General features: G+C 40.7%; 1 protein-coding gene across 10 annotated transcripts in view; it reads right to left on the bottom strand.

The window, feature by feature from the left end:
- Positions 1-27,722, bottom strand: part of CTNND2 (catenin delta 2) — a 1,172,806-nt gene that overhangs the window by 170,060 nt on the left and 975,024 nt on the right. For all 10 annotated transcript variants that reach the window (XM_074945030.1, XM_074945027.1, XM_074945025.1 and 7 more), the window contains one exon: positions 22,396-22,579. In XM_074945030.1, coding sequence (XP_074801131.1) covers positions 22,396-22,579 — 184 coding nt within the window. The remainder of the gene's footprint in view (positions 1-22,395; positions 22,580-27,722) is intronic.

The raw sequence follows: 27,722 nt of genomic DNA, 5'->3' as shown, positions 1-27,722 counted from the left end.
TTTGATTTTAGTTGTTTTGAGGATTGGGTGGGGTGAATTACCTTAAATAAACTATTCTTCTTTATAAAACCATGGGAATATGGTGAGGCTGGATAAGGGAAAGTTCTGCAGCACAGTGCTTGCAGGGAATGGTAGGCATGCCCAGTGAGTGAGGGAATTAGGAGAATGCACTAGTCACAAGTGTTGCTTGGGGGTCTCAGCAGATCACAGCTGCTTTTTAAAGTCTGGCGCTCCAACTCCAAACTGGATGGAAGTGGTGACAAGAGAGGAAGATGATTCTAGGCTCATTTACAAGGACTTTGCACCAGGGATCCTGGTAATGAAAAGCAGTTACTTTCAATTTGTGATGGTCAGTAACTTTTTCCAGTTTTACTCAGACTTTATATAGATAGATAATCTTGAAGCCAACAGTTACAAACAACAGCCATTGAGTATAACTTTAAGATTGCTTTCTGTACCACCATCATAAACACATATTTGAAAAAATGTTATCTAACTGAAGGAAAGAAGTTCTCCAATTTCCATAATGTTGTTTCTTCTATGTCTTTCTGATTTATTCTTTTAATCCTTTAGTATTTTTGCATTTTACACTATGCTGTATCATCACATTCATCATGAATCAGTTAGCTGTAAATTGACTAAATGTACATGGACAATACTGCCTGTGAATTTTACATGCAATCAAAACACACGTGTTGCTCGTAAGATGGACAGAAAGGATAGCATATATATTTCACACAATTATTATGCCCCACCATAAACAAACTGAAAGCTTATGTTACAGATTTGGAATCTATATATATGGAAAAACAGTCAGTAGACTTTTCCAAAGAATAGCCACCACTATTGGGTACTATATTTAAAGGACTGCTTAACACTTTTTTGTCCCTGCTGAAGACCTGAGGATCCTGTATTAAACCCTCCTCAAGGCCTCACATCATTACACTGTTCTTTTGGCAAGAAAGGATAGAAATGGATTCCATTTGGAGCTTGTCAACAATACTCCTTAATCAACTAGAGATTTCCGCTGGGTGACACAAGGCAACCCCTTCCCTTCCAAGGGGCTGAGCACAATGGAACATGTAATTAGTGAAGGAATTTAATTTAAGCAGAAGATAGCTTTGGTGTGCCTAGTAACTAAAGAATAATGGACCGTCAGCGCACTTAGGGGTACCTTTCTAAAGCACTTTGAGTTGATCCACCGTGACAGTACTATTAAGATCAATAGGAGCCACAGGACTAAAACCCAATGCATCTTTTTGATAAACGTTTCTCTTAGCAGTCAACCAGCGAAGGATTTATGTGAAAAGAAGTGAGTAGATTTCTGTGTGATGCTATGTCTAAAAGGCATTTATAATCTGATAATTAAATAACATTTCAATACTATGTGTTCAGATTGTCTGACAAAAGTTCCAAGCCATGGTGATTATTTAATGCACTGGAGTGCGGTGTGAAGTCTATTTAAGTACCTTTTCTAAGGAGATGTCATATGCCCAAACTAAGATGTCATATGCCCAGTGCATTCTGATTTAAAATCTCACCACTTTAAAACATCATTTACAAGTTTTCTTCACATACTCTACAAAAATTAAGATACCAAATGTACTTCATTAACCTACTCTATTGTAATTAAAAGACGTGTTCAAAATACCAATGTTTCTCTATTTTGCTGACTTTTTGAAAGCAATTATATTTACAACTGCCAATCAATCATTACCCAATATTGTATTTACTATTCTTTAGGGGCCTCCAACTACTTTATAATAGGCCATTCAAAACTAAGATACTATTATGCTCACCTTTATGTGGAGGAGAATGGGACTTCAGACTCAACAGAAAAATATTGTTTGTTTTTTTCCTTTCACTATACTGTCCTATGACGTCAGAACTACTGACATTGGCCAAACGTTCATCTTAGGGCTCTTAGTTCCACCCTCAGCCTTGAACATAGTCATTCATAATGGGCTGCAGACACAAGCACACGCATGTCAATGCAGTCACATTAAGCTGGCTTTGCTCTTCCCTGTTGGAAAGGGGGAGATGGGAAGCTCCTCTTCTTAACCAAAAGTGGTCAAGCGCAGGATTCTGCTAGAGTCAGTTATATTGCCTTGCTTATTCAACATTTATGTGAGGCTCCTGGGAGAGACTGTAAAACACTTTGGACTACCATGACTCCAATACACTCTTGGCCACCTTTTTTGCCACATAAGGGAATAATTCACATCCTTCTGTAGGACATGAACTTTACAGAGTATTTGGTACACAGGCAGTCCATCAGCAAAGGGTGTTCTTTTGATAAGTGGGAAATGAGTGGTGAATGGCTCAACACACACTGTGCCTGTCAGGTGTGACATCCCAAAAGCTGCTGTCTGCATATACAAGGACAAACTCTGGATGTTCAAATGTCAGCATGAGAATAATCAGTCTCCATCACCTAAAAAATTTGCAAATATTATTGGAAACCAAGAATAAACTTGTTTCTTTGTGTAACTGTTACTCAGATAATACTCTCTGCCCAATTCATAATGAACCGTCATATTATCCCAGGGAAGTAGCTTATGAACAAAGGAAATCAAGAGCAAATAGTATTTAAGTTGTATTACATGGCAGATATCAAAGGGCTCCTTGATAAGAGTGGGAATCTGTCATTATATTTAGTAAACAAACCACATAAGTTCTGGCTCCTGCCCATTTATTCTCCTGTATTGACTTCTGTGACAGCAGAGTGTGCTCATTACCTTGCAGTATCTAGCCCAAAGATCTGGCAAACCTGCGCGAGGTAGCATCACCAAAAGTTGCCTGTGTTGCAATGGCAAAATAGTCTGAGCTCCATCATTTGCAAAAATATATAGGTAGCTTTACTACGGCATTAAAGCAAATCCCTCAAAAGAAAACAAAACATATATGAGCACTACAGTACTTTCACTTATTTGAAACTACCTTGTTCACTGTCAGGATCATTTGCTACATCAACGAGGCTAGATCTTACAGAATGAGTGACCAAATAACATACTCAGCTGGCAGCAAAACATAATGATGTGGCTTTCACTATGCAGAACTAACATTTGTTTACATAAATTAGCCCCCAATTAGCAATTACACTGTTTGCTTGAAATAAGGTCAAGCAAAATGTAACCCTGGCAGGAGCAATTCTCCATGCATTATAGTCTAGACAGCACTATTACAGAGAATTATGAAGGGTAATTAATCAGTTAATGCTTTCCGTGTGCCTCTCAGTAGATCCATATTTCTGGAATAAAATGTTTGTGCTTACAGAGCTACTTTCCAGTTTCTTCAAGGAAATGCAATTAGTTGCTGGCATTTGTTAACTCCAGATTCAATGCACAAACTGTTAGTTTAGTGATTGTTAGCAAAAATTTATGATGTATTTAACTTTAGATGACAATATTAAAGCATTCTATATGCCTATGTCTTTTTAGGTGGCGTTAGAAAAAATTAAACTGAATTTAAGAAGGAAAAATAGAGAGAGAGGGAGAAGAGAGAGGAAATAACGTGAAAATTGATTACTGAACATTTTTAAACTTAAAACAATGTAATAACTAGGCCCACTGGAAATATGCATGGAATTTTGCCAAACTGTGTGGATTTTCCCTTAGGTTCTGTGAAAACTTATAGAAAACTCCCAGGGAAGTCAACAAAAGCAAATTTACTCAAAACAGAATAACTTATTCAGTACATTATTTGTATAGTTTTAAAAAACATATATGGTTCATTTTTCTCAGCTATGTCTTTTAAAAGACAATTGAGTCCCACCAGCTTGAGACCTATTGCTACTCTCTACTTTTACCCAAGAAGTCTTGAGTTCTCTCAGCTTCTAGAAATCTTCTCAATTTCCCTCCCTCCAAGAATCCTGGTGAAGGCAAACAAACAAACAAACAAAACCAACCTTAAACAAATCCTTAAAAAACCACCCTTAAAATCCAGTAGTTGGAAGATCATTCCATTATTTGACTTTTTCAAAAACACAGAATCATAGAAGATTACGGCTGGAAAAGACGTCAGGAGGTCATCTAGTCCAACCCCCTTCTCAAAGCAGGACCAACACCAACTAAATCATCCCAGCCAGGGCTTTGTCAAGCCTTAAAAGGCTTAAAAACCTCTAAGGATGGAGATTCCACCACCTCCCTAGGTAACCCATTCCAGTGCTTCACCACCCTCCTAGTGAAATAGTGTTTCCTAATATCCAACCTAGACCTCCCCCACTGCAATTTGAGACCATTGCTCCCTGTTCTGTCATCTGCCACCACTGAGAACAGCCGAGCTCCATCCTCTTTGGAACCCCCTTTCAGGTAGTTGAAGGCTGCTGGAACATATGGAACATTTTTCACAGTAATTCCAACCATACCACTCAGAATAAAGTACACTAGATGGAAGTATCTACTAAAATGATCAGTAACTGAAATAGTTAGTAGGGTAAATAGGTTTCAAATTTAACAGCCCAATTTGATGAATTGAGGTAGTTTCACTCAGATTGTCTTTTTTCAGACTGAGAAAGACACTGCTTCTGGTTTGAATGTAACCAACTGAATATGAACAAATGCAATGGAGTGAGTCCATATGCTCCCCTCCAATGTGAGGTATGGAAGGAAGAGTATAATGGAGTTTAAAATCCCTGCAAGGACAAAAGGGGCAAAAATGCGTGAAGTGCTGTCTTCAGGATCCACGATTCCCTTGTGGGGAATGTATCCTTCCATTACAGAATCAGTACTTTGTAGCTTGGAGGCAGGTTGGACCTGCTAGGGTACCTGCTGCTGATCATCGTCAGCAATGGATACCTCTACTGTAAAAATGCTTGAGAGCAGGATCTTGTCTATAATCTGTAGGGGAATAAAGAACCAGTCTCAAGCACCTTATAAAACTGAACTATGGTTTCAGATGTAATAGGGCCCTGGGGTCTGGCAGCAGATCTCTCTCCTGTACCAAAAATAAAATAAATATATAAAGGCAGACCTAGCTCTATCACTACTGATGCATCATAAAAACAATTATTTTTCCCCTATATTATTTGGAAACTAATGAGTAAGTATTCCGTTATTTTGGGATACAAAATTTTAAGTGCAACCAAAGGCACAATTTTTGTCAAACATATCCAGGTTTAAAGATCTATCCTGGCATGTCATTCAGTCAGAGGTGAAAGTAAGCTGGTACGCCCTGGTATGGCGTACTGGTAAGAACCAGTGCGCTGTACCAGGACCGGCTTTCCCAGACGGCAATTTAAAGCCCTGGGGTAGCTGTGGCGGGGATTTAAAGGGCCCCGGAGCTCCAGCCGCTGCTACCCCCCCCGGGGCCCTTTAAATCCCCGCCTGAGCCCTGCTGCCCGAGCCCTGGGGTAGCGGCGGCGGGGCTCTGGCGGGGATCTAAAGGGCTCTGGAGCTCCAGCCGCTGCTACTGCCCCAGCCCTTTAAATCCCTGCCTGAGCCCTGCTGCCAAAGCCCTGAGGTAGCGGCGGTAGGGCTCCGGAGTGGATTTAAAGGGCCCTGGAGCTCCAGCTGCTGCTCCCCCTGGGGCCCTTTAAATCCCCGCCTGAGCCCTGCTGCCCTAGCCCTGGGGTAGCGGCGGCAGGGCTCCGGGGTGGATTTAAAGGGCTGGGGCGGTAGCAGCGGCTGGAGCCCCGGGGCCCTTTAAATCTCCGACGGAGCCTGGCCGCCGCTACCCCAGGGCTCAGGCAGCAGGGCTCAGGTGGGGATTTAAAGGGCTCGGTGCTCCGGCAGCCGCTACCACAGCGGAGCCCCAGGCCCTTTAAAGCTCTGCGAGAGCCCAGAGCCCCGGGGTAGCGGTGGCAGCCGGGAGCCCCCAGGTCTCCTCAATGATTTAAAGGGCCCAGGGCTCCACTGTGGTAGCAGCAGCTGGAGCCCTGGGCCCTTTAAATCGCCCCGAGCTCCGGGGTTCCCAGCCGCCTCTGCAGCTGGTAGCTTGGGGGTGATTTAAAGGGCCCTGGGCTCTCAGCTGCCACTACCACAGCTGGAGCCCTGGCCCTTTAAATCAAAATTTAAAGGGCCCGGGGATTTAAGGCCCTGCCTCTTCTGGTTTAGGCCACACCCCATGCTCAGGACTCCGGCGAACCGGTAAGTCCTCTAACTTACTTTCACCCCTGCATTCAGTTGAAAATGATAAAAAAATGGCCATATTTAGGAGCTATGCTAGCACAACGCAGGCTAATTGCCACATTCTAACAACTATTAATAAATATAATTCAGAATTACTTATTTATTCACATTTTTCCACGGTTGCTTTTAAGATGAAAAAAAATGTCTAGGTAGGGTCACGTCTAATAACCAAATAAAGCAGGAATTAATCAAATACATGTGATCAGTCTAGGTTTAGAGTGACCGTCCTTTCAGTTTCTTGCTAAATCATTTGAATTCAGGTTTCAGAGTAGCAGCCGTGTTAGTCTGTATTCGCAAAAAGAAAAGGAGTACTTGTGGCACCTTAGAGACTAACCAATTTATTTGAGCATAAGCTTTCGTGAGCTACAGCTAGCTCTCTTCATCGGATGCATTCAGTGGAAAATACAGTGGGGAGATTTATATACATAGAGAACATGAAACAATGGGTGTTACCATACACACTGTAACGAGAGTGATCACTTAAGGTGAGCTATTACCAGCAGGAGAGCCGGGGGGCAAAAATCTTTTGTAGTGATAATCAAGGTGGGCCATTTCCAGCAGTTGACAAGAACGTCTGAGAAACAGTGGGGAATGGGGCTGGGGGAATAAACATGGGGAAATAGTTTTACTTTGTGTAATGACCCATCCACTCCCAGTCTTTATTCAAGCCTAAGTTAATTGTATCCAGTTTGCAAATTAATTCCAATTCAGCAGTCTCTCATTGGTGTCTGTTTTTGAAGTTTTTTTATTGAATAATTGCAACTTTTACGTCTGTAATCGAGTGACCAAAGAGATTGAAGAGTTCTCCAACTGGTTTTTGAATGTTATAATTCTTGACGTCTGATTTGTGTCCATTTATGAACTACAATACCCACCTGCTGAAGTGAAGAAACAGATTGACAGAGCCAGAAGAGTATCCAGAAGTCGCCTACTCCAGGACAGGACCAACAAAGAAAATAGAAGGCCACTAGCCATCACCTTCAGCCCCCAACTAAAACCTCTCCAGTGCATCATCAAGGATCTACAACCTATCCGGAAGAACAACCCATCACTCTCACATATCTTGGGAGACAGGCCAGTCCTTGCTTACAGACAGCCCCCCAACCTGAAGCAAATACTCACCAGCAACCACACACCACACAACAGAACCCCCAACCCAGGAAACTATCCTTGCAACAAAGCCCGTTGCCAACTGTGTCCACATATCTATTCAGGGGACACCATCATAGGGCCTAATCACATCAGCCACACTATCAGAGGCTCGTTCACCTGCACATCTACCAACGTGATATATATCATCATGTGCCAGCAATGCTCCTCTGCCGTGTACATTGGTCAAACTGGACAGTCTCTAGGTAAAAGAATAAATGGACACAAATCAGATGTCAAGAATTATAACATTCAAAAACCAGTCGGAGAACACTTCAATCTCTTTGGTCACTCGATTACAGACGTAAAAGATGCAATTCTTCAACAAAAAAACTTCAAAAACAGACTCCAAGGAGAGACAGGTGAATTGGAATTAATTTGCAAACTGGATACAATTAACTTAGGCTTGAATAAAGACTGGGAGTGGATGGGTCATTACACAAAGTAAAACTATTTCCCCATGTTTATTCCCCCACCCCCCACTGTTTCTCAGATGTTCTTGTCAACTGCTGGAAATGGCCCACCTTGATTATCACGACAAAAGGTCCCCCCCCGCTGGTAATAGCTCACCTTAAGTGATCACTCTCGTTACAGTGTGTATGGTTTCATGTTCTCTATGTATATAAATCTCCCCACTGTATTTTCCACTGAATGCATCCGATGAAGTGAGCTGTAGCTCATGAAAGCTTATGCTCAAATAAATTTGTTAGCCTCTAAGGTGCCACAAGTACTCCTTTTCTTCATTTGAATTCAGTAATTCTATATAACAGGATTTGCTAATGTAAGTCTGATATGAATTATTTGCATAAAATGAACATGATAGGTGCAGTATAGATTCAACATTTACTTGAATTAAAGAAGAATTTTATTTTTTAAAATTAGTTTTCTTATTTTTATTTCTTAAGGAACTCATCTAAAGACACTATGAAAATATTGCACACAGTGTTATGCCTATCTCTTTTGGAATATTTTCCAAGTATTGCTTTTTGAACATAAAAAACATATACAAAGATGGATGGATGGTGAAAAAAATGACCATATTTTTGTCCTTCAGGAGAAGCTGTTGATGATGTAGTAGAATAACTATAATAAATGGGTCTCTGGCAAAAGGAAATGAGCTGTGAAAATAGCAAAACCACACTGTGACGAACATTTCAGAAATGCTTTATCACAGAAACCGTAGGTAAGTAATGTGTGATCCTAACTAAATAGTATTATTCCACATATATTCATATGCTGTATAAAGTATGTGTGGATGTCAATTAAAATACTGCATTAATTTTTCAAAATAACGATGTGTGTAGTCATTAAGAAGGAATCCTTCCAGACAGCAGTATAGTATTTGACAATGAAGTGCAGTGTTAGTCTAGGAAACACCCTTTTTGACTTTGGTGAATACGTATTTAAAGAGGGGAGTCTTTTACTGTGCCTGTCAAATTCAGGAACAACTTCTTACAGCTGCTGCTGTCACAGCCCAAGAAAATCTTTCCCACAATATTCTATCTGTTATTGCAGTGGGACTTTTCAAAACAGTTTTCATTGAACTTTCTTTTCCAAGTAAGGACAAGGCAAAAGAAATGGTAAATATGGGATTTCCGTCGGTTTCAAATGACCAGTATTACAGGCCTACCTTGCATGAAATCACCTAACTGCACTTGAGGCCTGTATAGCTAGCAAACGAATGTCAGAAGCACAAATAGTTGACTTTGCGGTACAGAGTGAATAAAACTTTCTTCCTCTGTAGGACAGTAAATTTCTACTCGTCAGATGTAAGAAGCAGGCTTGTTAGCTGCATCTTAAATATTTTATTATTGGCAACAAACGTATAAGGTTGTTGGAGGCTGGGTTTTTAGTGGAGGGAAGGGACCACCATCAACCTGCTCCACTTTTGAACCATTTCAGTTTTTGTATGCTGGAGCATTATTATGATGTGTCAAGAGAAGCATTAGAATTGGATGGAACTACCTCAAATTGAATTAGTGACAGGTGTCAGGGCTTTTATTTTAGCCAGTATGTAGGTCTCAGTTTACCTCAAGTTTGTTTTCCATCCAATCCCAAAATGTGTGTGTGTGGAAGGGGGAAGGGAAAATCAATTGCTTGTGGATCTCCACAGATAGCAGCCTCCAATTCCCTTTCTCAAAAGGGGGTTATTTTTACTAGATTGTCATCCCTCCTTTGAAGTTATTAGACTTCTAAATTCAGACTTTAACACCGATGGGAATGTAAGCCTGAATGCTGTAGGGCAAAGAATCAAAAAGATGAGATCCAGAAATGATTTGCTGCATTCCATTCTTAAATTAGGGTCACACGAACACTTTAAATGGATTTGTATGCTAAGCAGGCTTGGCAGTCCGCATGCTGATTCCTGGCATCCCAGGAAAGCAATATTTTTTATTTAATTTTTTTAAAATTAGAGTGCTCATGGGAAAACACCAAACAAACAAAAGTAAACAAATCTTAAAGCAAGATTAATCGAGACTGCATGGCTCCTGGGGTTGATAAAAGGATAACTGTAGAATCTTATCCCTCTTGGTCATTGATTTGAATAAAGTTCAGGTTCCGAGTGACTGAACCCCCGATTCAGCAAGATACTTAGGCATCTGCCTATCTCTAAGCACATGAGTAGTGCCATTATCTTCAATAGGACTGTTCACATGCTTAAAGTTAGGTACATGCTTAAGTACCTTGCTGAAACAGGGCCAGAATGTTTTTTCTCTCTGACGATGATTGGCCTATGTGAAATGATTTGGTGGGCTCAGTCCACTTCCCAGGAGACAGGTATCCAAATTCAAAACCCACTAGCATAATTTAGCAATAACTGGCATCTCTGCTGACAGTCTGACCAGCTATTCTCACCTCAAGGGGAGGGCTTCTCAGGTCAGGGGTGAGGCATACTGCAGGGATAACGTGGAAGGATTAGGCAGCTGTTTCCTGTACTCTACACCTTTCCTGCAATCTCCAGAGCTACTCGTGTAGCTCCTTTTACAGGCACTAGGCATTACTAACAATTTTTGAACAGGCAGAAAAGTAGGATTATAATACAGGAAGTCAGAGAGAGCACCAAGGAGGCTCACACTTTCAAGAGTTAATGAAAATCCTACAACATATGTGGAAATGAAAATCCTACAACATATTCAAACAGCAAATCAGCCTTGCGTGATTTTATTTGCCACTCACCCTGGGGAAGTATTTTCATTTTGATGGGCAAGTGAAACATCATTTTCCCCTTATTATTATAAGTCAGTATGACTGGGGCTAGTGAATTGCCATGAAGTTTGCTACCAATTACTATCTTCTATATCTTACTAACTTGGCTTTCCACAAGGTCTTCAAAAGGGAGAGAGAATCTTCTCAACACTCTGTGGAACAATAGAGCCACTCTGTGCCTTCAACTGCAGCCTGCTGTAGCTTCTGCAGTCCTTGCATTCCCTTTGCACAGGAGTTCCTAGCTGAGGGATTGAAACAGTTGTGTAATCATTGACTCTTTTTCCACCTCAGCACCAAAGCTCCTCCTGAGTGGCGGTGTGAACACAGATCCCATATAGCACCATGCTGCAGTACACATGAGGAGTGAATGGAGAACAAAGAGCTAAACTGGTGATGCTGCCATTGAGACATTCAATCTGTGAAATTTACCCTTAAAAAGGTAGGATCAACATCTGTTATGTCCAATTGTGTTTAGAATCATTCCAGTTCATCAGGCCACTGAGATCTAGAAAGTGCCAGATTATAGAATGAACTAAAAATGAACATACTAGGTGCAGACTTGTCACCTTAGTGAAAATGTGTTGCAAAATCTTTGCATTTTTAAAAAATGAATACAATGTTTAAATAGAAAACAAAATAAACCCTAAATCTGTATTCCCCAAATATTTTATTTTTACGGAAAATTTAGCGTAAGTACTATTTAAACCTGTGGTAGAGTGAAATGTAAATTAACACAATATGATTAGGGCTGTCAAGCGATTAAAAAAATTAATCATGATTAATCTCGCGATTAAAAAAATCAATCGTGATTAATCGTGCTGTTAAACAATAATAGAATACCATTTATATAAATATTTTGGATGTTTTCCACATTTTCAAATATGTTGATTTCAGTTACGACACAGAATACAAAGTGTACAGTGCTCACTTTATATTTATTTTTTATTATAAATATTTGCACTGTAAAATAAAAAATAGTATTTTTCAGTTCACTTAATACAAGTACTGTAGTGCAATCTCTTTATCATGTAAGTTGAATTTACAAATGTAGAGTTATGTACAAAAAATAACTGCATTCAGATATAAAACAATATAAAACTTTGGAGCCTAGAAGTCCACTCAGTGCTACTTCTTGTTCAGCCAATCGCTCAGACAAACAAATTTGTTTACATTTGCAGGAGATAATGCTACTGCTTCTTGTTTACAATGTCACATGAAAGTGGGAAAGTGGCACGGCTGTAGCCGGCATTGCAAGATATTTACATGCCAGATGTGCTAAAGATTCATATGTCCCCTCATGCTTAAACCACAGTTCCAGAGGACATACGTGCATGCTGACGATGGGTTCGACTTGATAACAATCCAAAGCAGTGCAGACCGACGCATGTTCATTTTCATTATCTGAGTCAGATGACACCAGCAGAAGGTTGATTTTCTTTTGGGTGGTTCAGGTTCTGTAGTTCCTGCATCAGAGTGTTGCTCTTTTAAGACTTCTGAAAGCGTTCTCCATACTTCATACCTCTCAGATTTTGGAAGGGAGATTCTTAAATCTTGGGTCGAGTGCTGTATCTATCTTTAGAAATTTCACATTGGTACCTTCTTTGCCTTTTGTCAAATCTGCAGTGAAAGTGTTCTTAAAATGAACAACATGTGCTGGGTCATCAACTGAGATTGTTATAACATGAAATATATGGCAGAATGGGGGTAAAACAGAGCAGGAGATGTACAATTCTCCCCCAGTGAATTAGTAACAAATTTAATTAATGCATTATTTTTTAATGAGCGTTGTCAGCATGGAAGCATGTCCTCTGGAATGGTGGCTGAAGCATGAAGGGGGGTATGAATGTTTAGCATATCTGGCATGTAAATACTTTGCAATACTGGCTACAAAAGTGCCATGCAAAAGCCTGTTCTCACTTTCAGGTAACATTGTAATTAAGAAGCGGGAAGCATTATCTCCCATAAATGTAAACAAACTTGTTTGTCTGAGCAATTGGCTGAGCAAGAAGTAGGACTGAGCAGACTTGTAGGCTCTAAAGTTTTACACTGTTTTGTTTTTGAGTGCAATATGTAACAAACAAAAAAATCTACATGCATAAGTTGCACTTACAAATTGAGGTGAATTGAAAAATACTATTTCTTTTATCATTTTTAGAGTGCAAATATTTGTAATAAAAATAATATAAAGTAAGCACTGTGCCTTTTGTATTCTGTGTTGTAAATGAAATCAATATATTTGAAAATGTATAAAAATATCCAAAATATTTAAAAAATTTTAATGGGTATTCTATCGTTTAACAGTGCAATTAAAACTGCGATTAATCACAATTAATTTTTTAAATCATGATTAATTTTTTTTTAGTTAATCGTGTGAGTTAACTGCAATTAATCAACAGCCCTAAATACAATGATGCATTTTTAAGGAAAACACTTAACTTTCATATCAGGTATTATTTAACCCAAAGCATCTGACCTGAAATGAATTGAACCTGTCAGAAATCTGAGAAGCTAGTCAGCCATTCAAAAGAGATTGGAGAAGTTCAGCACATCCCTAATATAAATTGGGCCTACATAAAATTTGCATTTTTGGTATGAAAGAGATGCATGCATTGCTTATTTCAGAAAAATTCAGGCATAAAGAAAATATACTGAGGTCTATTCTAGCTTTTGATGCTTGGAGAAATTTATGTGGGTAATTCCCAGTTATGTTAAAATGGCACATCGTAGGCAGGAACAGACTTCTGTGTTATTGGTTTATGAGAGACAAGGTGGCTTAGGTAATATCTTTTATTGGACTAATTTCTGTTGGTTAGAGAGAGAAACTTTCGAGGCACACAGAGTTCTTGTTAGGTCACTGTGACCAACATGGCTACAACTACACTTCATTACTGGTTTATGAACAGTTATAATATTATGATTAAATATGTTATAAAATTTGCAGCCACTGAGTGTCTTAAAGAGTATAATCCTGATAGATTTGGAAAACACTTTCCCTTGATCATATACATTTTTTACAATAAAGCACTAAAATCTACATTAAAATAGAAGAAAAACTAAAATGTTCCTGAAACTCCACCCCAATTCTCTAATTTGTGTCTAGGAGGTTCTGTAGCTGATATAGGATCATGTTGATTTCAATGAGCGTTGGAACAGGCCTTCACCAGTTCCTCTGCCATGTGAGTAACAACTGAAGCCACAGGGACCATTCTGTAAGTGCTCACCAAGATGAATAAGTGCTGCACAATCCAAACTTTACAATATTTTATCACCCTGTTATTAGATCCTATACTGCAACATGTGTTTACAACCTTTATAATAAAACACACTGAGGGAAAGTATTGGAAGCTGCTATGTTTCAAATGTCACTCTAATTGCTTCCTTCTTTTAAAGGAAAAAAATGGCTTTGGGCAACAAAAGAAACTAAGAGCCTAATCCTTTGAAAACCTTTGTTCACACAAGTTGGCCCACTGAAGTACATGGGATTTCCCAGGTGACTAAACAACTCACACAATGGTTTTCAGGTTGAGGCCCTCAGAGCTCCATTCTACTCTTGTATATACGGATGTATATCCTATTATAGAAAATGGCAGTTGCATCTGGAGGCCGATTTTGGTATGGTCCATCTCCTGTAATCACTCATGCTGATGTAAACATGGAGCACTTTTAGGGCTTGTCTACACTACCGCTTAAGTTGATGTAACTTATGTTGCTCAGAGGTATGAGCGACATAAGTTACATCGACTTAAAACGCTGTCTACAACACGCTATGTCAGCAGAAGCGCATCACCCACTGACATGGCTTCCGCCTCTCGTTGAGGTTGAGTAATTACATTGACGGGAGAGCGCTCTCCCATCAACATAGTGCGTCTTCCCCAAACGCACTACACTGGCACAGCTACAGCCGATGCAGCTGCGCTGATGTAGCACGGTAGTAAAGACAAGCCCCTACTGAATGCAAGAACATTTGTCTAAGTATTGGAGGGCAGAAATTTTCTAGAACAAATAAAGTTTTACTTTTTGTGCCAAATAATTTAAAAGGAATTCTATACTGGCAGAAGGTGTATTTATAAAGATTTCTGGCTGAGATTTTGACAGTGATTTTGGTGGCCTGGGACAGAATCTGAAACTGAGGCCACCCCTCCTTTCAAAAAATTACTACTGAGAGGACACTGGGGGAGGGGGTGGATTGGAGAGCGAGCTCACCTCCCATTTACCCTGCTGGGGCTGGGCCCAGCTCCCCGTTCTGGTTTGAGTGAATGCCGCTGTGACCTTGTGTGTCAGATCACAATGCCACTCAATTTGGGAGCCCTCTAAAACAATGGGCCGAGGGCAAATTACTGCTTTTGTCCCCCATTCTGGTTATGCATGAACTTGCAGTGTTAAACTTTTAGTTTAAAGTAAGGTTTGTAAGGGAAACACTGAGAGACATTTAAATTACAGTGCACTATTGAGACTGGCAATGTTCATATGAATAGAATGTGCCTTGTCTAGATCTCATATAAATGTGTTCAGCATGAATACATAAAATGAGAAGAATTGTTCCCATAAGAAAAAAGTGGGATGCTTACATTTTGACAGATCTATACATTTAATTTTGTTGGTACTTTTCCCTTGTGTACCTTCTGAATAAAATTCTCATAATATTAATCAGAGGACTTTAATGTATTCAAATTAGCCTTTTTTCTCCTCAATTACTACATTAGATTTTATTTCAGCTACATTTCTGTATTATCACAAAATTTACACAAGAACTACACCTTTTATATCAAGCATAGATTTGCATCTTAAACTTTATGTTCAACTGTGATAGAATCATTGTGATTGATCAGTTTATGAAATGATTTGGGAATTTTTCCTAGACTGGATCTTTCTTCTGGTTTCCTCTGAAGATAAATTCTGTCCTGCATATGTGACACTGATTCTCTCTCTGTTGCCTGTCTCTTCTGGGATGCATCACGGGAACCCAGTATCCACCCCAGTGGATGGAATTACAGAAAAAGGACCTGTTGAGGAGGAGTGTTCTATCCTGGCAAGCTTTCTGTTGACAAGCTGTTAGTAAAGACTACTGGTGTCCATAAGCGAGGGTTTCTCTTTCTGGTTTGTGGTATGGGTAACTAAATAGATTGTGATTAATGTTTTTTTTATGTGAATCTGGGAATATGTCTAGGCATTCATATTTTTTTTTAAAAAACTGTTGAACATTTGATATAGTACCAATTAAAGCAACATGGCCCCAAATTTCAAATGTAGGTAACCTAAAATGAGACACCCAAATCCATAAGAACATAAGAACAGCCATATGCGGTCAGACCAAAGATCCATCTAGCCCAGTTACCTGTCTTCCGACAGTGGACTGTGCCAGATTCTTCAAAGGGAATGATCAGAACAGGGCCATCATCAACTGATCCATCCCCTGTTGCCCAGTCCCAGCATCTGGCAGTCAGAGGCTTAGAGACACACAGAGCATGGGGCTGCACCCCTGACCATCTTGGCTAATAGCCCTTGATGGACCTATCCTCCATGAATTTATTTAACTCTTTTTTGAACCCTGTTATAGTTTTGGCCTTCACAACATCCCCTGGCAAAGAGTTCCACAGGTTGACTGTGCATTGTTTGAAAAACTACTTCCTTTTTGTTTGTTTTAAATACATTGGGTGACCCCGGTTCTTGTGTTATGTGATGGGGTAAATAACACTTCCTTATTCAATTTCTCCGCACCATTCATGATTTTATAGACCTCTATCATAACCCCTTTCATCACCTCCTTTCCTAGAGGGTCAATCCCGATCTGATATATCCAGATTTAGGCAACAAAATTTTTTTAAGAAAGTTAACTTATCTTCAGAGCTGCTGAGTCAATGGGATTTTGCAGATATTCAACACCTCTGAAAAGCAGGGCATTTTATTTAGATACTTTGCCATACTTAACGTGCTTAACTTTAGGCACTTGCATATGAGAGTTTGGACACTTGTATTTTATAAAACTGAAATTTCTCCCTATTGTCCTTCCTAATAACTATCACCGCAACAATCTTACCCGATTAATGCCTTACTAGTGACATTAAATATTGGGGAAACTTCAGGTTTGATACTTCAGAAAGAAGCACCATTATGTTAAATAAAAGCAGCTTTTTAAAAATGTGGCAATATGAAAACTATAAGAACTTTTCAGCTAATATATTTAAAAGTAGCGTGACCATACATCCACTTTTGGCCAGGATAGTCCCCTTTTTAAGCCCTATTCCGAGCATCCCAAGTTTTTTGGCGAAACTGGGCATTTGTTCCGTTTGCTCTTACCAACTGATGATCAGATGGCAAGAGAAAATGGGACAAATGCCCAGTTTTTCCAAAAAACTGGGGCACGCCCCCCTAGTGGGGTGTTCCGGGGGGGAAAGTGAAGAGGCACCACTAGTCTCACATGGCAGGGCTCAGGTGAGCAGTGATGCCAGGCAGCTCAGGCCAGCCCCGCGCATGGGAGGAGGGAGGTCCTAAGGCCAGCCCCACTCATGGAAGTGGGCTCGGGTGAGCGGCTTGGGCCAGCCCTATTTGTGGGGAGGAGGGCTTGGATGAGCAGGTTGGGCCAGCTCTGCATAGACTGGGGGCTTGGGCAAGCGACTCAGGTCAGCTCTGCGAGGAGGGGACTCAGGCAAGCCCTGTGCAGTGTCCCATTTTCCCTTTGGGAAATATGGTCACCCTATTTAAAAGTTAACTTAAAAATAATGTGTACATTTACTGCTCCTTTATGATGTATAAATGTGGCTCCAAGCTGCAAGGTGGTTTTATCCCTCAGTTTGATGAAGGACATTGGTAAGATCCCAGGAAAAACTGGATAAGAACAAGGTAAAACTTGAACTCTGACTTGCCTAGCCTCAGACTGAAGAGAGGTCTTACATATTGTGTTAGTCTCATTTGCCCAATGAGCGTAAAACTAATTTAACATGGGAGTTTACAAACTGTGCTTGGTTGTGGCCAAACGGGGTTCTAATACAGTTTAAGCTTTTTTAAAAACTCAGTGGTTACACCAGAATAGAGAAGTCCTTAAAGTATGTAAAATTCAACGTGACCTTCCCCGTCAAAATGAGGAAAGTTAGGGCCTGATAGTTATAACATTATTAATGAAAAATTAATAAAATGAAGCTACCTTTACACATAATAAATGAGCAATAAGACATAAGCAAAATATTGTTGCTTCAAAGTTGACCTCAAATAACACAGTTCTTTACAGAGGTGAAGGTACTAAAATGAGGGTTTTTTAGCTATCCTACTGACAGTAGAAATTCGGCTTAAGAGAGTGACAGATTACAGGCTAATAAATTCATCTACATTGTACAATAGATCAGATCCGCCTACTCATTATTCTGTTGAGTTTCAAAATGACATAAATAAATGCAAACGCAGAAAAAAACTGAGGGACATGTCAAAAGATCATGAAAAAAGAGAAAATCCATACAATGTGCCTTATTATGAACCTTGGCTGTGATATCAGGAATGAAAATAGATACCAACTTTACATAGCAAAACTAGTCCAACCCTAAATATTGTGGCAGTTCTTGTAAGTAGCAATTTCCATGACAAACCAAGTATGGGGAGTATATTCCTCACAAGCTATGGAAACACGAAAAATCCCTGCATTGATAAAGTTTTAGTATTTTCTGCATGAAAATTAAAAGATCATACACATATCGACGTTTATTCTTGAATACCACTTATCTGGAAATACTGACTTGGCTCTAAGATAAACCCTTTCTCATATTTATATACAATAAAAGGTTTGTTTCTGAAAAGTGACTTTCTCCCTTGAATCAATTATATAAAGTATGAGGGATGGGGAAATCAAACATTCTCAACAGTACCTCAAATTCGCTAGCACAATTTGAGTTCGCAACAAGGAATTAACTTTTCCTGTGTTTTTCATTGACACGCAACTTTGCTAAATATGATTATAGACTTTAACTGTAGCATTAGCAGTAAAGCTGCTGATGTGACTAATGTCTGGATTTAAATTACTTAAGCAGCTAACGGTTGTGGCAGTCTCGCAAGCCACACAGCAGGCCAGCCTAGCCCATGGGCAAGTTACCACTGCAGCAGACTAAAGAGAAGAAATCCTTGGAGGGGATTTGCAGAGCTGCCCATGTAAATGAATATTCTGACTCTGTACTCTGCAGCTCTTTAATCTGGCTCCTTCTTGCTCTCTTGTCTGTTGGATCCACACAGCCCATGGCAGTGACTGGAGTAAACCTCTCCCTTCTACCAACTCCTGGTGGAGAGACAGATGATTCACAGCTGATCCAAGAACCTGGGCAGAAGTCCTAGCCCTACTGAAGTCAATGGGAGATTACCTGGACATCTCCCAACCATCTCCCCCAAATTCCTTGTTTAAAGCTCCTTAATCAGTTTTGCCAGCCTCCATCCTAGAAGTCTATTTCCTTCCCTACTCAGATGAAGTCCATCCCAAGAGAACTGTCCTCTGTCCATGAATGCCTCCCCATGGCCATACACCCCAAAGCCCTCCTTATAGCACCACTGCCTAAGCCATCTGTTGATAGTCATAATCTTGTCACACCTTTGTTGCCCTTCTCTAGGAACAGGCAGAATCCTACTAAAGATCACCTAAGCCTCGATTTCCTTAAGCGTCTTCCCCAGCCTAGCATAGTCTCCCTTGATATGTTCCAGCGAGAATCTACCGGTATCATTTGTTCCCACATGAAGGATAATTAGGGGATTCTTTCCTGCTCCCTTTAGGATCCTTTTCAACCTCAGGGCTACATCCCGTATCTTAGCACTTTGAAGACAGCACACCCTTCTATTCTCTGGATCAGCTCTGGTTACAGAGCTCTGTGAATTTGTCTGCACTTACATATCCCACTAACTCAGGGGTGGACAAACTACGGCCCATGGGCTATATCCAGCCCATCAGGGCTTTGTATCCAGGCGCGGGATTTGCCAGCACCATGGCGCCGAGGGGCTAAGGCAGGGTTCCTGCCTGCCCTGGCCCCGTACCTCTCACGGAAGCAGCCGGTGGCCCTGCGGCCCCTGAGGGAGAGGGGGGCAGAGGGCTCCGTGCACTGCCCTCACCTGCAGGCACTGCCCCCCACTGCTCCCATTAGCCGGGAATGGGGAACCGCGGCCAAAGGGAGCTTCGGGGGAGGTGCGAGGGCAGCGTGTGGAGCCCTCTTCCCCCTCACTCTCCCAGGGGCCACAGGGACATGGTGCAGGCTGCTTCTGGGAGCAGTGCAGGGCCAGGGCAGGCAGGGAGCTTGCCTTAGCCCTACTACGTGCCACTGCCACCCCAGAGCCACTCAAGGTAAGCGACGCCAGGCCCGAGCCCACACCCTGAACCCCTGCTGCACCCTGAACCCCAACCCCCTGTCCTGAGCCCCCTGCCACACCCTTTCTTCACCCCAGACGTAGCCTCCTGCTGCACCCACCCATCCTGCACCCCAACCCCCTGCCCTGAGCCCCCTCATACACCCCGCACCCCTCCTGTGCCTCAACCTCTTGCTCTGAGCCCCTTCCTGCACAACGCACCCCCTCCCACACCAAGCACTCCCTCCTGCACCCCAACACCCTGCCCCAGCCCTACATTCATGGCCCTGCATGCAATTTCCCCACCCAGATGTGGCCCTTGGGCCAAAAAGTTTGCCCACCCCTGCACTAACTGATAAAAAGTGAAGCAGGAAAAGGTGAATTTAGAGAGGGAACAAAGAGCAGAGATACCATCAAGGATGCTACTAGAATAGAAGCAGATACATCACAACTGGTACCCACAATCAGTCCAACTCTTTCCAGATAACATGGCAGGGATATCATGGGTACTTCTTTCACAGTAGTAGGAATCACACATTTCCATGAGATTCTACTCTCTAGTGCCTCGAAACATGAACACAAGTCCAAGATATATCATCAAACTCCTTTCAAAATCAGAAGAGTGCAAATACCTAACATACTTAAGGCATTCCAAAATACCTCATGTCAAGGTTCCTTCCCCACTCTGAACTCTAGGGTACAGATGTGGGGACCTGCATGAAAACCTCCTAAGCTTATTTTTACCAGCTTAGGTTAAAACTTCCCCAAGGTACAAACTATTTTACCTTTTGCCCTTGGACTTTCGCTGCCACCACCAAACGTCTAATCGGTATTATTATTATTATTATTAGGAAAGAGTCCATTTGGAAATGTCTTCCCCCCCAAAAATCCTCCCAAACGTTACCCCCTCCCCCTTTCTGGGGAAGGTTTGATAAAAATCCTCACCAATTTGCATAGGTGAACACAGACCCAAACCTTTGGATCTTAAGAACAATGAAAAAGCATTCAGTTTCTTAAAAGAAGAATTTTAATAGAAGAAAAAGTAAAAAGAATCACCTCTGTAAAATCAGGATGGTAAATACCTTACAGGGCAATTAGAATCAGAACATAGAGAATCCTCTAGGCAAAACCTTAAGTTACAAAAAGACACAAAAACAGGAATATCCATTCCCTCCAGCACAGCTTATTTTCTCAGCCATTTAAAGAAATCATAATCTAACGCATCTCTAGCTAGATTACTTACTAAATTCTAAGACTCCATTCCTGTTCTGTCCCTGGCAAAAGCATCACACAGAAAGAGAGAGAGAGCTTTGTTTCTCCCTCCGCTCAGCTTTTGAAAGTATCTTGTCTCCTCATTGGTCATTTTGGTCAGGTGCCAGTGAGGTTATCCTAGCTTCTTAACCCTTTACAGGTGAAAGGGTTTTTCCTCTGGCCAGGAGGGATTTTAAAGGTGTTTACCCTTCCCTTTATATTTATGACATCTCACGTAGCCATTACATGCTGCAGTTTTAAGTTCAATATCAGCAGACATTTATGAAGTATTACCAGTTGTTCTTGTAATAGCATCATAACATTAGTCAAGCAAACACTGTATTATTTTTCCACAGAACTTCTGATGCTATTTCCAAGGATGAGATAACTCACCGGAAACCAACCAAGCAACCCACCTCATCGATCATGACAGATAGGTAATGGAGCAACTAGCAAAACACCCCACCTAATTGCAAGTCTAACTATATACCAACATTTGGAGCTACACGGACAGTTACAATTACAATAATACCAATAATACATAGTATTTATATAGCACATTATTTCTGCAGAGTGATTCACAAACATTAACTAACTAATCTTCATAATAACTCTGTGAGGTAGATAAATATTATCTCAATTATACAGAGAGGGAGAAATTGATACACAGAGGTTGTGGAACCTGCCCAAAGTAAACAAGTCAGCGCAAGAAACAACACTAGAACTCAGGAGTTTCTGACTTAATCCCTTGATATAAATTTGTCATGGAAGAAACCGTTCCAGATCTTGCTACACTTTTCCCTACATCAGCATCACAAATTAGCAACAGATATTCAAGGGTTGCAGATACCTGTTATGGAACAGTTTGTGTATTTCGGTTCCATAATATTAAATGGGCTGGTTTATTTTTACACATCTTTTTTCATCATTCTTTCTTGCATAAAAAACCCCAGCTGCTTTATACAATCACATTACATTTAATGGCATTTGGAACCCAGAAGGCATCCAAACATTCCTTTCTGTACGCGTCTGTGTTACTTTGTACACTAATTAAGTTGGAGTGATAATGAGAACATATTGACACCATTTAAGCAACTGGGGAATGAGACAATCTACAAGTAGTAGAAAAACATCTGCAACATGCTCTGGTGCAGGGGATCGGTTAAAACTATTTAAAAAAATGTGTACAGATTGCTCTTGAATGGCTTAAAGCTTCTCTATGGAATTCATTTCAAGATTTAAGGGCTACCATATGAAAAGTCATCTTCCCCGCTGAAATGCAAACCAAGTTTAAAATATTTGGGATGTTGGGAATGAAAATTCAAGATAAAATAGCATGATTCAGCTGACTGACCTTAGGCACCCAGTGGCATTGCGCAGCACCTGTGATGAATGGAGCTGTATTTTGTGATCATCCTGGAGGGGCGAGTTGTCCCATCCCGAGTGAGGGATGATCACTGCATTAGTCAACACTGCAAGGGCATCCTGGATGATTGGCATTTTCAGTGCATCACACGAGGATAGATTCCAGAGAACTCCTACAAAAAGCAAATGATTAATAATTAGTACTTCCGGTGACAACAGAGAGCAATTCTTGTTTTGAAATTACTTTTCATGGCACTGCTATTCTTAATCAAACTGCATGCCAAAGAAAGTCTGCATAGTGTCTGAAGGATCAGTGATGACTAAACATTGCCCTACTAAGAAGTTACCTTTTAAATTTCCTTTAAAAATAAACTGTCTCCACAGCAATCCTGAAGTTTCTGAGGGTTAAGGCTGACAAATGGTCAGTGTATTTGTGATTTAGCTACTATTTTTATTAAAAAGTAATACAAATAAATGAGAACAAGTTTGTGCTACAGATTGGACTGCCATCCACAGGCAATTACATAGAGGGAACTAATTCCTTTTTGGATCTCCAGTGTAGCTTGAATGGAGTGGTCCGGTGGCACCTTAAAGACTAACAGATTTATTTGGGCATAAGTTTTCGTGGGTAAAAAACCCACTTCTTCAGATGCGTGGAGTGAAAATTACAGATACAGGCATAAATATATATTGGCACATGAAGAGAAGGGAGTTACCTTATGAATGGAGAACCAATATTGAAGACCAGTTTAGTCAGGGTGGATGTAGTCCACTCCCAGTAATTGATGAGGAGGTGTCAATACCAAGAGAGGGGAAATTGCTTTTCTAGTGAGCCAGCCACTCCCAGGCACTATTCAAGCCCAAATTGATGGTGTTACTGGGAGTGGCTGGCTCACTACAAAAGCAATTTTCCCTCTCTTGGTATTGACACCTCGTCATCAATTATTGGGAGTGGACCACATCCACCCTGACTAAATTGGCCTTCAACATTGGTTCTCCACTTGTAAGGTAACTCCCTTTTCTTCATGTGCCTGTATCTGTAATTTTCACTCCATGCATCTGAAGAAGTGGGTTTTTTACCCACGAAAGCTTATGCCCAAATAAATCAGTTCATCTTTAAGGTGCCACCGGACACCTCATTCTTTTTGTGGATACAGACCAACACAGCTACCCCTCTGATACTTGAATGGAGTGGCCAGGCTATACTCTATCTACAAATATACCAAAGGTGCTCCTTTGACAACTCACATGAAGTGTAACAGCCATGCAAAATTCTGTTCACCCAGAACAAATCATTTTTACAGGCTAGTCAATTTTCTTTTTTCCTCCCTTGTCATTATGGTACAGGGCATAGAAGTAGATTTTGTGCCTCAGCTGGTAAACGTTCATGACAGTTTTGCAGGGATGGAATATATAATTAGTTTTATTAATATATGTATGGCCTACATATTCATATATGTAGAGAGATAGCTAGAATTGTGTTAGTTACTTAACAAAATATAAAAGCATTACAAATCTTATCCACAGGTAACAAGGCTAGAGGTACAAACACTCACTAGATAATTTCTTAGAAAGAGATACCTTGTGCTAAGATTAAAAAATTACGAAAAGCAAATGAAAAATTACAATAAAATGAAAATTTCTTGGAATAGCCATAAAGATTACATCAAAAGAAAGACTACTACTCTCATATTTTGGTATTTAATGATAGACTATCAAAAGCAAACCATATCATTTGAGTTACTTAAATATAAAAATAAAGGAAGTAGACAAAACAGTTATAAATAAAATGGAAAAAAAACCCTACAGTTTGTAGAGAAATGGTTCATGCTAAATCTTTTTTGCAGTATTCTGAGATCTGAAAGCGACCTCCAGTAAATATGAATCAATAACTGCAGGATTAATTTTTTTAGTTTTATTTTTGTGCTTAATTTTCCTGTAGATATTTCATACATAAAATTGCATATTTTTTGTACATACTGATTAATGTAAGTCATTTGAGTAACTATTTCAATAACAAATGACCTGACTGAAATATTCCATATATAATAAGCAGGTAACTAACTCCTTGTCAGCATGAGAGCCAGAAAAATGAAAAAGGTGAAACATGAATATTATTTTTCTGCCATCTAAAAATAACTTCTTTCTTTAAACATCCCTTTGATTTTTTTTTCAAACAGCAAATGAAATACTGTATTTCTTTCAGAGAATATGCACCTGCACAGCTACTGAACTCCATTTTTCCATGGCCTCTGCTTATGAAGATTTTATCAGCACGTTTTCATTATACACAAAGTTTCTAATTCTCCACTGCCCGGCACCTTGTATAGTTATTAACATCTCTGCAAAGTGAGTGTAAACTAATACCAAAGCATCACAGTCACTTTTGACACTCACTTGCCACTCTGAACAGGTGTAAGTAATATCCACAGTGCATAGCAGTGGAGAAAGAGGCCCATAATTGATTCAATGCCCAATGAAGTCAATGGGAGTATATCCACTGACTCTTTCTAAAGAGGCACATAGGAAGCAGAAACCTGGGCCTCAATCCTGCAGAGCACTTAACCATGTGCATAATCCCATAAGAAACATAAGAATGACCATACTGGGTCAGACCAATGTTCGACCTAGCCCAGTATCCCGTATCCTGACAGTGGTCAATGCCAGGTGCTTCAGAGGGAATGAACAGAACAGGGTAATCATCAAGTGATCTATCTCCTGTTCCCCATTCCCAACTTCTGGTCAAACAGAGGCCAGGGACACTTCAGAGCATAGTGTTGCATCCCTGCCCATCCTGGCTGATAGCCATGGGTGGACCTATCCTCCAAGAACTTATCTAGTTCTTTTTTGAACCCTGTTATAATCTTGGCCTTCACAACATCCCCATTGATTTTTCCCCCTTACTCCATGTTAATATTTCCTTATTCTCTTATCTTCTAGCACATTCTTGCTGGTTAAAAGTAAGGTCAGATAAATATCACCACAAAATGCTATATACAGTGTAGTTGTAGCCATGTTGGTCCCAGGATATTAGAGAGACAGATGGCTGAAGTAATATCTTTTATTGGACTAACTTCTGTTGCTGAAGAAGAGCTCTCTGTAGCTCAAAAAGTTGTCTCTCTCACATGCAGAAGTTGGTCCAATAAAAGATATTACCTCACCCACAACAACATGCTGACATTTGCTAATGACTGAGACAGTCATTAGTGATATTCTTTACGCTCCTTTGCCTTATTTATATATACACTAGACATTTCACATAAGAACTTTCTCTCCATAAGGGGGTGCTACTGATGTCTGTAAGCTGCTGGAATCTCCACCGAGCTCCACACTCACCAGAGAGTCAAAACGTCACTCATGCAGGGGTCTGGTTTTAACTCCACCATAACATTAATCCCTAGGGTACCACCAGACCAGATCTGACTGTCCCAAGTCCTTCTGTCAGGGAGGTACTCTCCCCTCTCTTACATTCATGGTGGAGTCAAATAAGCCACATTGCCCCACTGAGTCAGCAGAACATGCTGCTCCTTGCAGAGTTCCAGCACCTGTTAACAGAAGGAGCAATAGGAGAATCCTGGCATATTGTGACAATGCTTCAAATCTAAATTTAAGGCTTTAAAAGGTAGAGACCATGTCACTGAAACATTTTTCTCCCCAATCACAAGTGGAGGAGCCCCCTCTTCTCATCCAGCTGCAGCAGTGGGAGGAGGGCATCCCTGGATACCCTTCCCCACTCAAGGACTGGTGGCACCAGCAAAAGCTGGGGAAAGAGAGCTTGGGAGCACTTCCCCAGGAGGCACAGTACCAGCGTGGGGAGGAAGAAAAGCCCTTTCCTTGGCTGAACAGAAGGCAGAAAAAAGATCCTCATGGAATTTTATCTCAGGCACCTCCTGCTGTGTGCCAAGCCTCTCTCCTACGTGGCTGAAATGTATCTAAGCATACCTCACAGCCAAGTTAGCTGTGCATCCTGAACCCACATGGCTAAAGCAAAGAGTCCACCACTGAGAGCTTTTGCAGACTGCATCAAAGTAGCCTGCCTTGAAAGCTTTGACACAGTTGGTTTCCTTGCACAATAGATGTGTGTGGAACAGCCTAACAGCAAGGCCAAGCAGAACTGGATCCAACTGCCATCTCTGAACTGTCTACCCAACTGCCTGAATACCATTATCTGTCCCCAGGAGGGCAGGGAATTGGCCTTTGCAACTCACCCAATGTTCATGTATAACTGGATCTACCCTGTCAAACATGGGTTGATTTTCCAATGGAAGTAACAACTCCTGACTGTAACTGGAAAGTTTTGCTATCTATAGATGGCCTTGCAGAGAGAGAAGAAGGGGAACAGCAATCAACTAGATGTATTCTGAATATCACTTCTTCCTCAGTCATTTCCTTTCATTGCATCCTGTCTATCCATTTGCGTACAGCCTATATATATTGTAAGATGTTCAAGGCAGAGACCTTGGCTCCCCCTTTTTGTAAACTATTTAATATTGTAAATCTATTTTATCCTACCCTAGGCTTGCCAAGGGCATGTCTACATTGGGATTTTAACACATTAGTTAATATGTTAAAAATACACCTTCTTTCCAATGTAGACATAGCTCTGGCATAGATAAAAGCAGTTGTTGTTTAAAACACGCTAACTGGTCATAGTCAACCCTTTCTTAGCATGACCATATCACAAGTTTTTAAATCTAACTGTTTTTCATCTTTAATAGGTGCTAAATGGTGATTAACAATGTGTTAATTAAAATGTATTTGGCCTGGTCCACACACAGGTTTTGTACCAGTATAACTATCTCAGTAAGGGGTGTGATTTTTTTACCGAAAGAGTTATATTTGTACAGTCCTGAGTGTGTATGCACATATACCAGTATGGTGCATATTAACGGTATAGCTTAATCCCCCACTTCCTGTTTGGGGATAACTATATCAGTATAAGGCACCTTTACACCTGTATAGCTGTGTCCCCACCAGGGGAGTCATTCCACTTTAAATATATCAGCACAGGTAATGTGGTACAAAGTTGGTGTGTAACCAAGGGCTTAGGTAACATATTTTCTATCTACACGCAGTTTCCTAGTGTAGACAAAGCCAGTGAGATGCCGCTGCTGCAGCAGGGGAAGAAAGTCATTGGAAAGGCAGAAGCAGCTCAACTCCACTCTGGGATTTGGCCAGTCTTCCATTGCCTCATATGTTATCTGTTATCCGTTCTTCCTCCTCAGCCCTGGTCTCTGGTGTCTTTTCGGTGACATCACATCTTCTTTTAGCTGCCACAATGTGCCCCACCCCTCTTCTCAGCACTGTACACAGTAC

The sequence above is a fragment of the Natator depressus genome, chromosome 2 (assembly GCF_965152275.1).
Source record: "Natator depressus isolate rNatDep1 chromosome 2, rNatDep2.hap1, whole genome shotgun sequence".
Lineage (NCBI taxonomy): Eukaryota > Metazoa > Chordata > Testudines > Cheloniidae > Natator > Natator depressus.
Note: the sequence above shows the minus strand (reverse complement) of the source record. Positions and strands in the feature narration are given on the sequence as shown.